Raw genomic sequence first — 16,846 nt, 5'->3', positions numbered from 1 at the left:
AAATGAGAGAGTAAAAAAAAAAAAAAAGGAAGAAAGAGACAAATAGAGCTGTTGAATGTCAGCGGTGCAGATGCTTCAAGCAGTGTGTGTGTGCGCGCGCGTGCACTAGCTGACTCCCGATGTGTTTAACAAATAACCACAATTTAGCCACGCTGCCGAGAAGCCGGCACCGTCACTTCACATTACCGTCTCCTCGACGCTCCTCTCCGCCGCACACACACACACACACACATACGTGCACATAGCCCTGCAGTGTGCCTTACAGACACACTCATTACCTCTGAGACGCCTCTGGTTTTTACCTTATCTGTCCCTGTTTAGCTTCAACACATTTCAGTGAGCACATTGTACACCGATTTACCTCCTACATAGTGCAGTAGGCATGGCATATGGCAAGACAAATTATTACACACTGACAATGAGATGGCACAGCGTCAGTGTGATGACTTTGGAGACTTTTTTTCCTGCATTTTGGGGATACTTTTGAATTTAGACATTTGGATTCAGTTGTACTTTTTTTACCTGAGATAAAATGCTCTTATTTGTGAGGAGCTGCATGCGTACCCTTTAGTTTGTTAACTACTGATGATGAGTGTAAATCATTCGACATAAAAATCATAATATTGTAATTTGTAGTTGCAGCATTTTAACAGAAATCAATTCATAAAAATAGCACTATATTTCATTCACAGGTCACATTGGTCAGCTCGTATTTTGTAGCGCCTTTAATGTTTCGTGGCAGTCGTCACACACTGTCGCCTGTCGCTGAGCTTATAACACAATTCGAAATCGTGTCCCGTTAAATACAGTCATATGTCATCATGGAGTGTCGACGCTTTACCTTGTCAGAGCGTCCGTTGTTGAGGCCGAGGTTGCTGACTGCGGCCACCTTGGCGTCCAGCACCTGCTGCTCTCTCTTCAGCTGCTCCTTCATCTGCCGGGCCTCGGTGAAGGCCTTGGTCACCGCCTCGTGGTCGTTCAGGTAGGCGCCAGAGGACAGCGACGACAACAAGTCTGCTGAGTCAACGGATAGAGAAAGAAGAGCAGTGGACAAGGAAGGGACGGGGGGTGGGCAGAGACAGAGAGAGAGGACGGCAATTAATTTGGTTTTGCATATTCAACAGCAATGAGAGAAATTAGGATGTAATTCATGTTGAGTGCCTTTATCTCCTGTATTTGTACTTTAAGTGTATTTTTTTTTTTTTTTTTAAATAAGGAAGGAAATTTGGAATAGCAATTTACATTTACGGTCGAGCTTGGGAGAGAAAATGAATGTATGAGTGTGTGTGTTTATGTTTGGGATTCTGGCAGGAGGTTTTCATCCAGAATAAATCTTCCCCTGAACCATGAGGTAAAGACATTAACATACACTTGATGAGGGGACTTTACTGGGGCGTGTGTGTGTGTGTGTGTTTGTGTGTGTGTGTGTGTGTCTTTCTCCCCAAGACACACACACACACACACACCACACACACAAAAACACTGACCACTTTACTGTTTAGCTGGGCTTGTGAGTCAGATCGTGCCCCTAGCTAGTCTTGTTGTTAGCAGCCCACCGCCTCCCCACCTGCCCTCAGCCTTAAACACACACACACACACACACACACACACAAACTGCCTCAAAACTTCAGCCTCCGGACATCTCCTTTAATAACATTAAAACATTCACTTTTGACTTTCCTGTTCCCTCATACACACACACACACACACACACACATCTGATCCGTCTCTTTTCATCTGAACCCTCACAGTTGTACTTTGAGGTGGCCAGATGACTCTCATTACGGCTAAAAAGTTCAGCTAATTTCCCCGACCGAGAACATCTGCCCCACCGCCAAGCAAAGATCAGATCTCCCCGCTCCTCTTCGCCGCCTATTATTTGTATGATTTCAGCAGCTTAGTGGCCGACGAGGCATCTGAGGCATCTGCTCTGACTGTGTGTGTGTGTGTGTGTGTGTGTGTGTATGCGTGTGGATGTGTGCACTGCTATCGCCTCGCTCTATCAGTTGGGTTAGCTCTTAACAAAGAGCCACCGCTGGCTTATGGGGCCTTTATCTGTGCTAATCCGCACCGCTAATGCCATCTCAGGCCAGATTACCAGCTTCAGATTGGTAATGACAGAGCCGTGAACTCTTTCAGAAGTCATAACCGGAAAATCTGGATGTGAGCGGGGCCAAAAAGGGGGTGGGGGTTGAGGGTGGTGGTGGTGGTGGTGGGGGGGGGCGAGAGAGGACAGAAGAGGGAGAGGGTGATGGAATCGGGTGGCAGTCAATTTTAATCTGGACTCAAAAGAGAGGGAGGGGGGACAGATAGATATTCTTACGCGCATGAATGTGTATGTGTGTGTGTCTTGCTTAAACTGACAGCGATGCCAACCATCCAGACAAGTGAATGTGACCCAGATAGAAGGGGAGGGGGGGAGGAGGGTCTCTCTGTTTCTTTCTCTCTCTCTCTCTCTCTCTCTCTCTCTACAAACACAAGTTTTGTCTCTCTGAGCACCAAATCTCTACAGACAGGCGCAATACATTTTTGACCACAAAACCACTCCGGCAGCAAGGACAGGGGGGGGAGCTGCAGTATTTTATGACAGGGACAAAGACAAATGTGTGATGTTGGTAGAAGTTACAGGCGCTGACAGCCCTTCAGTTTGGTTTGAGATGGGAAGATGGATGGATGGGCAGACGAAGTGGGAGAAAGAGAAACGTGCCTCTGGGTTGGTAGGTGTCAAAAAAGAAAGAAAGGTGAAGTTAGACGGGACACACAAAGGGGAACGATATTTGGACAAATACAGACATGAAGTGGAGGTTGACTCTAAATGAACTCTGGAAGTTTCATCATCCTTTTACCTGCTGATATGAGCCAGATTATCTAAAATCCATAAAACACTGCAATGTGAGGAAGACAATTTGCTTGATCATTGGTTTTGTCCTTATTCATAACAATTTTTAAATTACTGTGCTTAATTTCATTACAATACAAAAACTGATGTAATGTATGTGAAAAGAGAAGGAAAGTCAAAATGACCTGATTAACTAGATATAAAAAAAAATCTATTTAGCACATGTAAAAATACATTTAATATAATCAGTGGTGGTATTGAGATCCTTAAGTAAAAGTAGAAAAACAGCAATTAAAAAAAAAATCCATTATAAGTTAAAGTCATCGTTCACATTCAAAATGTTGATTATTATTTATATATTACTAGATTATTATTACAGATGTGTTAACATGTATGCAGCATTTCAGTGTTGTAATTGGTTGAGGTGGAGCTCTAAAAGTGTTATTTATGAAGTGACCACATGTTTTGTGCAGGTATGTAAAATCTTAATCTGTTAGAGCAAAGGGTAATGAAGTAAAATTGTACATAAGTACAACACTTAAGTCAATGTACTTCCTTTCAACCGCTGTATAATCCTGTCTCTGGGGACAATTTGTAACTGTTGGCTACTTTACGACATCCTATTAAGTGCACATAAAACATCCATCACATACACACCTTCACACTTTTGAGTTTTTACATAAAACCTAGCGTCTTTACATTAAACACAGTTTGTTTTTCTACAGCTTATTTTAATATTTTTGAGCACTTAAAGACTTAATTAGTTCCTCCCGAAGTTACAGTATGTCCCACCCAAACAAGAACATACTGAAATTATCATTCCATGTAACTTGAAGTGAAAAAAAAAAAAAAAAAACGCATGTATGAATGCTTTTCTAGAACTGCTGGATGTAATAATTATCACTCACTAGCATTTTGCCACCTTTTTAATTTCCACTGTATCACTGGATGCATTATGTATGTCTGTTCTTCCTGCCTGAATTCAAATAACCAAAACACACCAGTCACCCACACATCCCTACAAATACACACACACACAGACGCACACTCACTCACATCAAAACGCCCGCCCTCTAGACTCTTTTCCGACTCGTCTGCCCCTTCTATCCCCGCTGAACTTGTAACAGGAATCCTAATACGACTATGATCTGTAATAACAAATGTGCCGGTGACCGGGTAAACCCAGTGGCAACAGATGGGACCTGAGCTACGACAAAAAAAAAAAACTGGGATCCGCAACACAAAACGCACACAAATATTCAGCAGGGATCACACACAAACTTTAAACACTGTAATCCATTTTTCTGAACAAAAAACATCTGGGACCGCAAATCCACTAATCTGATATTAAATCCGCCGATTTGTTGAAAAACAGTGAGATTAGTCAATAAGTCAGAAAAAAATGACTAACTGCCTATTGCATAGGAGGAGGAGGTGGGATTGTGTTTGTGTGTGTGTGTGTGTGAGCCTTTGTGTGCGTTAGTGTGTGTGTGTGTGTGTGTGTGTGTGTGTGTGTGTGTGTGTGTGTGTGTGTGTGTGTGCTGTCATTGTGTCATTAATGCTGGTTGTTTGCGCTGTCCTGGCTCATGTAAGAGGCTTGTCTAATCTCATTGGTGATACCTCCTGTCTGTCATACGCTCCTCTCTTTATTATTCCCCCGCTTCATCGCTCGGGAAAAAAAAAAAAAAGTGTTAATCCCCATCTCTCTCTCTCTCTCTCTTTCTCTCTCTCTCTCCTTCCCCTCACTCCTATGTCTCTCTGTCTCTTTCAGTCACTAATAAACACATAACAATGAAGCAGCCCCGAGGCAAATAGCGACACGGAAGAAAAACACAAACACACTAATTATAGCCTGTTACATATGTGTAATATTTGAACTATCAGCGTTGCGTGAAAAATGGATTAAGAGTACAAAATAGTGATTCATTTATGTCATATTTTATGTATGTGTGCATATGGCCGGGTATGATTATGGTACTGGCACTACCAACAATGGCAACACTACGAGGAAAACGCTATTCTTGTCATCGCCACTACCAGCAGAGCTATTACTGTTTTCCTTAAAGACCTTCTACATTGTCATTGTGTGAATGATTTGCAAACGTTTTCCAGAAGAGCGCGTTGAAATATAAAATATGTTGTTGTTGTGCGTGTGTCATATCAGTGATAATAACACTGTGTTCACCAAATTAATTGCTGAGAACTGGCGAAGACGGCAACGAAACACAAGCAATCTCAAACAATCCATCAGGTTTTAAACAAAACCCAGAGAGAGACAAACTTATTTGTAGGAGAAACTAAATTGAAATGTTAAAATTATTATCATTTAGACTTTTAGAGTGACTTGCTGTTTAGCTGTTCAACATTGCCCCTACCGTAATTGTCGTAGTTGTGTGCAGGGTGTTCAGTTTTTGGTTTAACCTCCAAATAAAGCGGTTAAGATAATCAGCCACAACTTTTGGCTCGATTACAAACTGGCTGATCATCATTGTTATTAAAACTAATAGAAATGATGGACAAAAACAAGACAAAAGTTGTACTAACTGACATTATCATTTAACTATCTCTGTGGTGTGTGTGATGCATACTTAAGTCCACCTACCTATTGAGCTGACTCTGGTCGGCGGTCCTCCGATGCTAGAGGGGGCGACGCTGTGCTTCATGGAGCCTGCGGGGCCCAGCTTGGCGGCAGCAGCAGCAGGGACCTGTGGGGAAGTTGGGGGGGAGTTGGGTGACTTGCTCTCGGATGTCTTAGGCTTGGCCGACAGGTTCAGTGGCTGTGCACCCTCACTGTCCTGCAAAAACCAAAACAGCACAGTTTCGCCTGCTGTGACCACCGTAGGAATTCGGAAGTGGGAGGCTTCCCTTGGTGAGGCCATCCCTCACCGAGACCACTCGCATTTTGAGGCTGTAACTTCAAACTCAACACGTACTAATTAAACAGGACTCCATGCACAGCAATCTGAGGCAAGCCTGGCGGGACAGATGAATCGGTGCATGCCACTGCCCGTGTTCAAACAGCCTGTCATAAGCGCAAAAAATGAACAGCACACACAAAAATAAATATTGGAAAGATTTCAGTGCAAACCACTGACACTCACATGCAAAATAACTGACTTCCTATCACAGCAAAGTTGTCACCCTTCGAACAGGGCAGAGACGGGACGGTTCATGCGCATGCACGTGCACACTCCACATGCAGGCTCCAGTAAACATGCACTAAAACGCTCCTCTGCTTCAAACAAGACCAACGAGAGCAAGAATCAAACACCTGAGGAGAAGAAACACCTTCAAAACATCAGTAGACACCTCAGTCTGTCTTTCACAAAGAAAAACACCTCTTTACAGCTGAGGGAGACTAAAGACGCTGTGACGTCTCAATGTATCAAACAGGAAACAGAACAGAGCGCTGTCTGTCACTTCAATGTGCACTTGCTCCATTACAACCAGAGGACCTTCACCACCGTGAACATGGGAATATGTGTGGGGAACAGCAGCACATTCTGCCTCAAAGACAACCACACACACACACACACACACACACACACACACACACACACACACACACAGCGACCAATCAATACATGTTTCAAAGTGGTTGTTCGTTGAGGTCCGTGTCGTTCATACCAACAGACTCTGTATGTTACGACAGGTGCCATATATTATGATGCCAGATAGGACCTGGTATTAATATATTTCTATCATTAAATTCACTCATTCATCATAATCAATGGACGTCTTCACAGCAATAACCTCAGTACACGTAACAGACAGTAGCCTCTAAATGAATCGGCATGTGGACCACCACACGACGCCCTGGCTGTTATCACGTTAATTGTCATGGCAACATCACCCCTGCCGATGACCTAATCCAATCAGGGGGAGCTTCGGAGGGTCACATGACAGGAAGGAAGGAATTAGATCGCCGAGGGGCCAGATGTACACAGACCACTCTGTGTAATTAAAACTCCACAATTAAAAGGCAGACACAACATGGGGCAAGGGACGGCTTAATGTGCCCACAAGTAAAACTGCACCACAATGAAGTCTGTTAGTTGTAGAACTAAAACACAGTTTGTTTGTTGTTCGTATCTTATCTTTGTATCACTACACTTGTAGATTAATTGTTACCAAGTGTATATTTTATAAGACTGAACTTTTTGGGTGTGTTGTAGCCAGATTTAAACCTTAGAATAGAATAGAGACATTATTTTCCTTTATTTTCTCGTCATTAGTCTAATTGCTGCTTGGGCGGAGTAGAATCCGGCATACAGTGGGATCCAAAAAGAGAGCAAGTACTGTATCTGTGTGTGTGTGTGTGTGTGTGTGTGTGTGTGTGTGTGGGGTATATCCACTCATTAGGGCCGACTTTCCCTGATTCCCTCTCCTTGAGTCGTACTAAGCCTTATGAGCCCCTCACAACTCAATTAAGCCCTTCCAATTAAGCCCCTACATGGGTACGTGCCTGTGTATGTGTGTGTGTGTGTGTGTGATCACTAGTGTGCGTGCATGTGTGTGTCTGTGCGTGCATGTGCGATGAGGCCTAACTGGATTGTCCTTCATTAGGGGGGGGGGGTCTTTCTAAATAGACGGAAACCCCCCAAAGATGCCTTCAGTGAGACAATGGGCCGGAGAAGAAGAGGAGAGAAAAGAGGAGAGAAAAACTGAGCGTGATCTTCTCAATCCTGACCCATATTATGGTGGGCTTTGGCTGGGAACACGTTTGAATATTTATTACAAATAGATAATGCCTCCGCCTCTTGTACAGTGGATGGGGGAGTTTCCTCTCCGAGCCAAGCCAAATCCTATGGTGGGAAGGTGGCCAACCTGCATTATGCCAGTGTGGAGGAATTAGTTTAGACAGTGGAGCTGAGAGGCTTGGACCGACTTGTTTATATGTGTGTGTGTGTGTGTGTCATTGCGAGACATTGTTCAACAAGCTCTAAATCTCATGACAGAGTGCGTGCGTGCGTGTGTGAGGCCTCCAAAGCCTCTGAAAGGCTTGGAATCTTGAATTAATACAATTGCTTTTGTGTCTCTCTTGGCTGATGAAACAGACTCAAGCTTTGAGACCGAAAACATGCAGAGTGACAGCGAGAGCCAGAGGGACAGAGAGAGAGAGAGAGAGAGAGACGGAGAGGAAGAAGCGGGAGGGGAGAGATAATGTGTGTGTGTGTGTGTGTGTGTGTGTGTGTGTGTGGGCTGTATTTCACATCCGTGGATGCCGACATGTGAAAGCGACATCAGGGTTCTGCATCTTATCACGGGAGCTGACGGTTCAATTAACAGGACAAGTGTGTGTGCCACCACCGTTTATCCTGGGCAGGTCTGCGTGTGTGTGTGTGTGTGTGTGTGTGTGCTGCAACGTCCATGTCAAGACCTTTATATATGCCTCTCTCTCTTTCTTTCCTCCTCTCTTCTTTTCCTCCCAGTGATACGTGACTGTCTGGATTTTAATGATATTGTTATATTTAATTCTATCAGACAGCAGAGTCTAATACGAGAATGTTTCTTACAGTATGTGACATTGATATTCAAACACTAACTCCTCAAGTATGAAAATGCACTTCACATTTTCCACTAATTTATATTTGGACAAAATCTCTCCGAGGACGTGACTTCACCTTAACAGTCTAGTCTGATTGTTGTTTTTTTGTGTGCTTTCTAATTGCCTTGGGCCTGTTGCCTCCACACTATCTTTGTTAATATTTGAATCTATTAGATTGAAAGAATTATTGACTCTCCTGTAAGACTTTTTAAAACGTGATATAAATTCTTCACGTACAGTATTTGATAAGATCTTTAAATGGTTATACTTTTATGGTTATACAAGGCACAAAGTCTATTCTCCCAAGATAGAAACATATGACAAGTTTATGACTGGTGAAACAAACATTTTTTTTAAGAGTCCAAACAGTAAACAGGAAACGGCACTCCTCTTGCCAAAAAAGTTTTTAAGTCACAGAGGTGGTCTACAACGCTTGAGCGTGTGCGAACACAGTCATTAACTGTACTATTGACAGCAGTGTGCCGGTTGCATATTGTCATTATATGCCAGATGTTGAAAATTGAGGTTGTGGTCTCCATTTCAGCTGTCTCTGTGCATGCTAAATCTCAAATTTGCATATATGTGCCATCATGGAAGTCATATTCAGATCCTTTACTCAAGTAATTTAACAATATACTGTTTTTTTATTCCTGTTTACCTCAGTAAAAGTGTAGGAATATTATGAGAAAAATGTTCTTTAAGTATCAAAAGTAAAAGTACTCATTATGCAGAATAGCTCTCTTACACCATATTTACTAGAACTTGAGGAAATGTACTTGGTTACTCTCCACCACTGCGTGTGTGTGTGATGCATGTCAGCAAATGGTCAGCATATGGTGCATAATTTGAATCGCACTATTGTATGGGTCTGTATGCATGCCTGGCTTCATCTAAAGATCCGTTCTTGCGTATGAGAAAGATGCATGTATGCTGCAGTGATTTGTGTGTGTGTGTGTATTTGTGTGAAGGGGCTGCATGGTTTCTGGTTGGCATGGTGTCTTGTTCTACACCTGTGTTTGTGTGTGTGTGTGTGTGCTTGCATGTGCCCACGTGTGTGTGTGTGTGTCCGTGTCTCACCCGAGGGTAAAGCACTTAAGCGGTGTGTGCCTGAGTCCAAACAGCTGTGAGCAGAGGCAGGCAGCGGGTCTCTAAATGACTAGAGACCTGAGATAGAGCCCACAGGGGGGAGCACACCTCTGAAATATACATGTCACTCACCCAAAGAGAGAGAGAGGGAGAGATTGAGAAAAGAGAGTGTGTTAGAAAGAGACTGATAAAAGAAATCAAAAAAAAAGAAAAGATTGACAGACAGAAAAGAATGAAAGGAAACCCTGCAACCCTCCATGTTCACATACAGTGCTACAACACGGGGCAGTATCACCAAAAAAGCACTGCGGTCATTCAGCCATTTTGGCTCCATGGAGCCTGTCTGGGTCCACGTGGGTCCACAACCCAGTCAAACACTCCTGCTGGACCGGGGAGGCCATTACGGCTCCTCACTGCCCCTCCACCACAGGCCGCAGCACTTGCCTGTCAGCCCAACTCCATATATATGGTAATAAGACGTGTGTCGGTGGTAACGTGTGAGTGTGATGGAGGTGTAAGGAATGATTGTTGGAAAAGGAAGCAGGGGTTCAAGCTCTGGGGTCAAACACAAGCTTTAATCTGCACCATGAGCTTGTCCCAACAGTGTGTGTGTTTGTTTGTCCGATTAAGAACGATGTGGAAAAGGAGAGTAGAAAGGAAGTTGGGAAACTTTTATTTATGTGATAAAATGTGAGGTTAGCACATATTTGAATTCAGATTGTCAAACCCTGTGGGGTTGTGATAGTAGTGTTGTCCCACAACAACTTCAGTCCTGTGTGTGTGTGTGTGTGTTGATTGATGACTGACCACTATACCTGTGGGGGGTCCTAGGGTGGGCACACAGAATGGCAGGGGGCGTGGGGGTTATGTGTGTGTGTGTACGGGTGGGGGGAGGTGGGTCAGGGTCCCAAAGGCCAACCAGATATTCATAGAATTCCACTTGGATGGACACAAGCCTTCCCTTCGCCCCTATTGGGCAGCCAGCCGAGAAAATGGCACAAATACCAATACATCCTCAAGTCCACCGCAACCACATACCAGCTGGAGTTTTGTGATAAAGTTGCAGTGTTTGATTTCCAAATATGACTGTAAGTTTTGTCAGGGGGAAGTCGTATCGAGGCGTGCATTTGCATGAGGAGCTGACTGTTGCTCAGGATGCTTGTTTGATTGCAGAAAAAAAAAGGGATTTGGGATAAAATGCAGTCTTCAAACATGCTTGGAAACACATTCTCGGGTCATGCACTGCAGTGAAACAGTCTCAGACATTCACTCTCTCAGTGTGTGTTGTAACACTAGAAAGGCCAAAGTGTACTGAGTTGCACAGCAAAAACTTTCTGTTTATAATTGTATCTTGAAACATGACAAAAATAACTCGGTAAGAAGGATGTTTGGTGGCTAATTTGAATTTTAGAAATGTAAGTTTTTAGCTTTAATGTCCTTTTAATGTTATTTTCTGGATTGGACATTTAAAAATTACCAATTTGTGGTTAATAGTGGCCTTCCGCTCTTGTTATCCAACTCTCAAACCCCCAAATCCACAGGTATTTCTAGTATTAAACACACAAACATGCACACTCACACTTACGGAGGCCTTCGCTCTTCTCCTTACCTTGGTCTTGTTTGGTGGCGGGGAGCTGCGGACCTTGTCGCTCTGTGAGTGTGTGTTGGTGGGTGGGGAGTGTGTGCCCAGGTTGGCTTGGGGTGGCAGGCTGCCTCCGTGCTGCTTGGCCCCCGGGGAAACCTGCATGGCCGCCAGCTGAGCTGCGTACAACTGCTGCAAGGTCAGAGAGACAGGTAGAGAGACAGACGGAAGTAAGGTCGTGGGGGAAGGGAGGGGGGGGGGGCAGGGACAGAAAGGAGGGAGAGTGGTAAGAAAAGAAGAAGAGGGGAGAAAAGAGAGGGGAGGAGGCAAAACAGGGAGAAGAAAAGGGGCAACATGAATAAATGAATACTCGAAAGCACACAAACAAAAAAGAAGACGCCGGCTAAAAAGCTCTGGAAGAAGAGGCCATTAGTGGCCCGGTCTCTGTTTGTGTGTGACAGAGAGAGATAGAGAGGGACATCTCCACTGTCACCCCCCCCCACTCTCACCCCATGGGAGAAGCGCTAACAGCCACTCTGACAGGCCTAGAGATGGCCATGTCCCCTCCAGGTGCATCGTGGGAGAAAGGGAAAACATTCCGGCTATCGAGGTCACGCCGGAGAGCCCGGCTCTTGCTCAAGGTGAAAAAAAAAAAAAGTGATGATGGTGGTGAGAGAAAGAGAGGAAAATTTGTGATCTACATGCCAGATGGGACATGCCAGAAGTGTCTTGTGCCCCTGCGATGTTTCTAATGTACTGACAATAAGATGCAAAAACACATACAAACGCCATAAATTAGCTGTCAAATAAAGATAAATAGATTCAATAACTGTTGTGGGAAACAAAAAAACAGGTTTCCCTATTCTTATTTATGTATTTAATTAATTTCCAATTAAATAAAAGCATTATGGCTTGAGCTGCTATGGTGTGAACATACTCGGGGAATATTTATGCAATACCATTGTATCACACAAAACAGTCTCTGGCCAGTATTTCCACAGCAACAGACACAGCATAATATTCACAACTTGGAAGGATCTTCAATATTCATAAATGCCTCTTTCTGTCTCTCTATCTTCCTCCTCAAAATCATCCTGCAAAGCTCAATTACTTTCATGTCGGCTAATACAAATCTCCAAGACGCCGTTTTGTTTTCTCAGAATTGTTATTCCCTCTTCTGAAGAACAACAGAACGGTTGTTTTGCAAGAAGTAACTGATGTGTTGTTTTTGAATAGTTATAATTGTTATTATTTATTTCTGGTGGAAGATTTTTCTGGAAGAAGACCATCCTTTTTTTTTTTTTTTTTTTTTTTTTTTTTAGTTTAACTTCCGTCCTTCTGTTGGCGCTTGGCTGCCGGCCATTGGCGTCAAACAAAGGCTGGTTTATGCAAATGGACAAGGAAGAGATGCTGTCACTGCTATTTCTCTCTCTCTCTCTGTCTGTTTGTACCTCTCTCTATCTGTCTTGACAGCCACATTAGCTCTTGCTCTCCTCTGCTATCTTAAATAAAGACATTTATCTCTTTTTATACAAACAAGAAGAAAAAAAATTAGACATTCAAACTGGCAGCACACACATGTACAAAGAAGTTCTTTTTGGAAGAAACTCATATTTGAATTTGAAATAATCTCCGCCTGACTGTCACTCACGTGTGGGAATAACAATATTAACTGTCCCACACTGCAACCGCCGTGTAAAAGCTGCATGTTTGAATTCTGAAACTGAGGTGCTGATTTAATAAATTAACAGTTATGGAGAAAAGAAGGCTCTGCACACTTAAGTGGCTTTATGAGTAAATACTTGTGTTGGAGTGTACAGAGCCTTCTTTTCACCATATTGGATTTTTGGGCCTTCTTGCCCCTTTGCATTATGAAAGAATTTCTTCTTCACTGCATCTCAGACAGTATAGATTCATCAAGTCCGTTTTGGAGCTAAATCCGTTCCCAGAGTGTCAGCATCTGCCGCTGTTACAGACACCGAGGGGAACAGTAATAATTGAGGCACATACAGTAGACGGGGTGTGCTGCTGCTGATGTGGAAATCAGCGGGAGATCGGTCATGCTCTGGCGAGTTACATGGACGCGGCGTGGAGGACCAGCTCACTGAGATCAGATCAGCCTCTGCTCGCTCATTTCTCTTCAATTAGCTGCACTGTGGCTCCTGGAAGAAGGGGGGGAGGGTGGGGGGTGGAAGGGGGGGCTGCAGCCGAGCATGAACACCCTTCACTGTGCTCCCAGCCCCCCCTCCTTTCCCTACCAGCCAAACCCCCTAGCGAGTGGACCACAGGCGGTGTGTGTGTGTGTGTGTGTGTGTGTGTATGTGTGTGTGTCCTGCCATATTCGGACCAGTGGTTCAAAGGCCTCTTTATTTGCGGAGTGAATTGAGTTCCATTACAAGGCCAGCTCCCGTCACTCAAAGCCTGCTCAATGGGCCGGCGAGCAATGACACACACACACACACACACACACGCTCACGAGCTCGCTCGCTCTCACACACACACACACACACACACACACACACACATACACAGTACAGAGGGCAGAGGCACTGTGGAGTGCGCCCAGAGCGTCGCCACAACGACATGCATGTCAACAAACAGGAAGTGACAGCGCAAAGCCCCCTGGGGTGACTGGAGGAGCGAACACACAGGCGCAGGGACACACACACACACACACACAGCAACACAATGAGTGAGAGGGGGGGAAAATGCAATCGTAGTTGCAGGATGAGACTAAGGAATTTGAAATGTCACTCACTAGCCAGGCATACTGCTGAGCTGTGTGTGTGTGTGTGTGTGTGTGTGTGTGTGGATCCCCTCTTCTCTCTGTGTGTCCGTTTGAACTGTTAAGACCTGCTTTTCACTCTTTTTGTCCTTAATCCCCTAATGTGAGACCAGCGCTAACACATCTTCATGCGTTTGTCTGTGTATGTGCACGTGAGCGTGTCTAGTGGTCAGCATGTGCTTGTCACATGACACCCCCCACTTGTGTGTGTGTGTATGTGTGTGTGCATGTATGCGTGCACACATGTAAACATGTCCAGTCTGAGCTGTATTGACGAGAGATCAAAAGGTGATGTGTGACTATTGGTGTTCCCTGAGTGAAGATATAGGGGTGATGGTTTGTTATTAGTATTATTGACACTGTGTGTGTGTGTGTGTGTGTGTGTGAGAGTACACTCATCTTACTAACACACACACACACACACACACACACACACACACACTCACATAAAGCTGTGTCCATTCTATTGTCATGCTGTTTTTCCTGTCATCTTAGTAGGTGGGGATCGGTGTGTGTTTTTGTGTGTGTGTGTGTGTGTGTCTTCTTGGTCAATAATCTGCAGCTTTAGTCAGATTACCAGCTCGCCTGCTCTTTGTTGTCAGAGTTAGCGGCGCTTCAGAGCAGTCTGAGCTCTATTGTTTACATGGACACCGAGGACTATTGTATGGATCTTAATGGATTCTTCTCTGTCTGTCTGTCTGTCTGTCTGACTTCCTGTCTGTCTGACCATGTTTTTTTCCACTTGTGGGGTGTTTTGGCACTGAGAGACAAAAAAGAAATGAAGCAAGCATGGACTTAATTGTGAGTTAGAGGCGTTCGACACAAACACTTCCCTGTCTTTACGTCTTATCGGCCTCTCTTTCAATTTGTCTCTTTTGCTTTTGAGCCTCTCTTTGTTCTCTGCTCTTCTATGACGGGATCAACGGCTTCATTTAAGTAACTGAAACGTATTTGTGATTGAACAAAGCAATAAATAAAATAACAACCCACATAGGAACATGAATTCAGTGGTCAAGTTTAGATAAAGTCATTGTAGTGCCTTCCTTATACCTTTATGGTATAGCTTCTGGGGAATTTAGTTTAACAGCAAATATCTGAGTTATTTGGATTATTTTTTCTTTGTGCTCCCTTTAAAAAGATGACAAAAATGAACCAAAAAGAAGTTATTTTTCACTTTACCTTTGCTGAAATACTTACAGTGAATTACATGTTGTTGCTATTGCTGCTATTACTGAAACACACCAACCTGAACTTTTAGTTTTGAAATATAATCACAAAAGTAGAAACAAACAAAAAAACCAAGACTGACAGCCAATAAAGGAAGTATAACTGACTTTTACAAACCACATGTATGTTGAAAAATCATTTTCTTTTACTCATTATCTGTTCGGAAATGGTGTTAAGGCGGAATTTGCTCAACTGTAGTCACCTATCTCTGCTGCGTATTGATTTCACATTGATCCCACGCTGCTATCACGAAATGGCATTTCCTTGAAACTCCGAGAGGCCCGTACGGCCGAGAAGGAGATATCAACACTGAAGCAATTCTCACATCTGAGAAAATGCTTTGCTGCGCTCTTTCTCTCCTCCAGATAAGGTTTTGTGGGAGAAACAAGTTGCTCGATTGATTTCTCGTTTACCTTCCCTCATCTGTCCCCGTCTCTGTTTTTTTTTTTTTCCCCCCTCTTTCTTTTTTCTCTCCCCCTTCTGTCCCTCCCTTCCTCCGCCTGCCCGCCCGCCCGCCTGCCCGTCCGTTGTTCGTCCGTCCATCTCTCCGGTGTACAGTGCGGTAATCCAGGACAATATGTTCCAACATCTGCCTCTCCATATGATGCCTGACCCACGCCATTGACCCTCTTTATACCGTGCTGCACACACACACACACACACACACACACATTTTCTCCCTCACATACACACACATCCACACTTTTCTCCTCCACTTACCTCCATCCCCCCATCTCTCTTTCTCTCTGTTTATCCTTTTAACTGATCATCCCTCTAAATACCTCTCTCATACCTCTGCCTTTTCATCTTGTCTTTATCACCAATCTCTCTCTCTCTCTCTCTTGCCTGGATAAGTGCATTTTTCTTTCATCTCAGCTCTCTGTCTGTCCTTCCCAGTCCATTTGTGCGATGTGGATAATATCAATAATATCAAGGGTCAATAGGGAGCCAGATTAACATGCTCTAATGCACAATGTCACACTCATCCCCCAGATTAAGATGCTAAATGCCAACCTTGTACACTCCAAAGCCTCCATTGCCTTGAAAAACATTCTGTGGAGGATTCTGTGTTAAGCTCCCATTGACTGTAAGAGCTACTCTGTTGATTTCTATGGTGGATGTTTCAAACATAGAAAGAGCTTTAAATCATTGAGAGATTAATACATTTTTTTTTCTAAGAACTGCACTTCACTCAAAGCCATGCTTTTGAGAGTTTTCATCTCAGTCTGCTTTCTTTCTATGTATACAGTTTTTAAACTGTGCAATGAGGTCACGCGTCATTATGCCTCACTGACATCCATCTTTATATTTATTCCTATCCCAAAGAAGAAGAAATTTTCAAGTTAAAGGCATTAAAAAAATGTTTGTGGCATAATATCAGGATATCCTAATAAATCTGTCTGCGTTTTATCTAAATGTACATATTTTCTTGAGCTTATGTCATGAATTGTGACTCTTTCTGTTTAATTGAGATTCTGGTGATTTGTCCTTATTCAGTCTGTGCAAGTCTAGATCTCTAAAGGGACAATCCACCAATTTGTGGTGGAGGAAGCTTTCCAAAAGCTTTTCCAAAATGTCATGTGATGATGTCACCAGGGTTATTTCAGCTTGGGCTTTTTTAAAATCAAGAAGCCTACATCTAAAATTAGTACCGTCGAGTACAGACATGGGCATGTACCAGGCAGGAAGGCTCTAACAAAAGAATCTAATGAGTTGCATTAAGGCAAATGTAATAGTTTTTTTTGGGCTAGACCGATACTTGAGATGAAGTCAGGACAT

At 43.6% G+C, this 16,846-nt stretch overlaps 1 protein-coding gene and 1 long non-coding RNA gene across 19 annotated transcripts in view; one reads left to right on the top strand and one right to left on the bottom strand.

Moving 5' to 3' along the window:
• sox5 (SRY-box transcription factor 5) overlaps positions 1-16,846 on the bottom strand; it is a 271,640-nt gene that overhangs the window by 8,342 nt on the left and 246,452 nt on the right. For 5 of the 9 annotated variants that reach the window (XM_067582514.1, XM_067582515.1, XM_067582518.1 and 2 more), the window contains 3 exons: positions 11,083-11,247; positions 5,442-5,634; positions 842-1,017 (listed from right to left, as the gene is read on the bottom strand). In XM_067582514.1, coding sequence (XP_067438615.1) covers positions 842-1,017; positions 5,442-5,634; positions 11,083-11,247 — 534 coding nt within the window. The remainder of the gene's footprint in view (positions 1-841; positions 1,018-5,441; positions 5,635-11,082; positions 11,248-16,846) is intronic. The other 4 variants (XM_067582510.1, XM_067582513.1, XM_067582516.1 and 1 more) reach the window with 3 other exon arrangements.
• LOC137176310 (uncharacterized) overlaps positions 1-16,846 on the top strand; it is a 275,304-nt gene that overhangs the window by 46,472 nt on the left and 211,986 nt on the right. The window lies entirely within an intron of this gene.

The sequence above is a fragment of the Thunnus thynnus genome, chromosome 23 (assembly GCF_963924715.1).
Source record: "Thunnus thynnus chromosome 23, fThuThy2.1, whole genome shotgun sequence".
Lineage (NCBI taxonomy): Eukaryota > Metazoa > Chordata > Actinopteri > Scombriformes > Scombridae > Thunnus > Thunnus thynnus.
The sequence above is the reverse complement of the archived record's forward strand: the minus strand, read 5'-3'. Positions and strand labels throughout refer to the sequence as shown.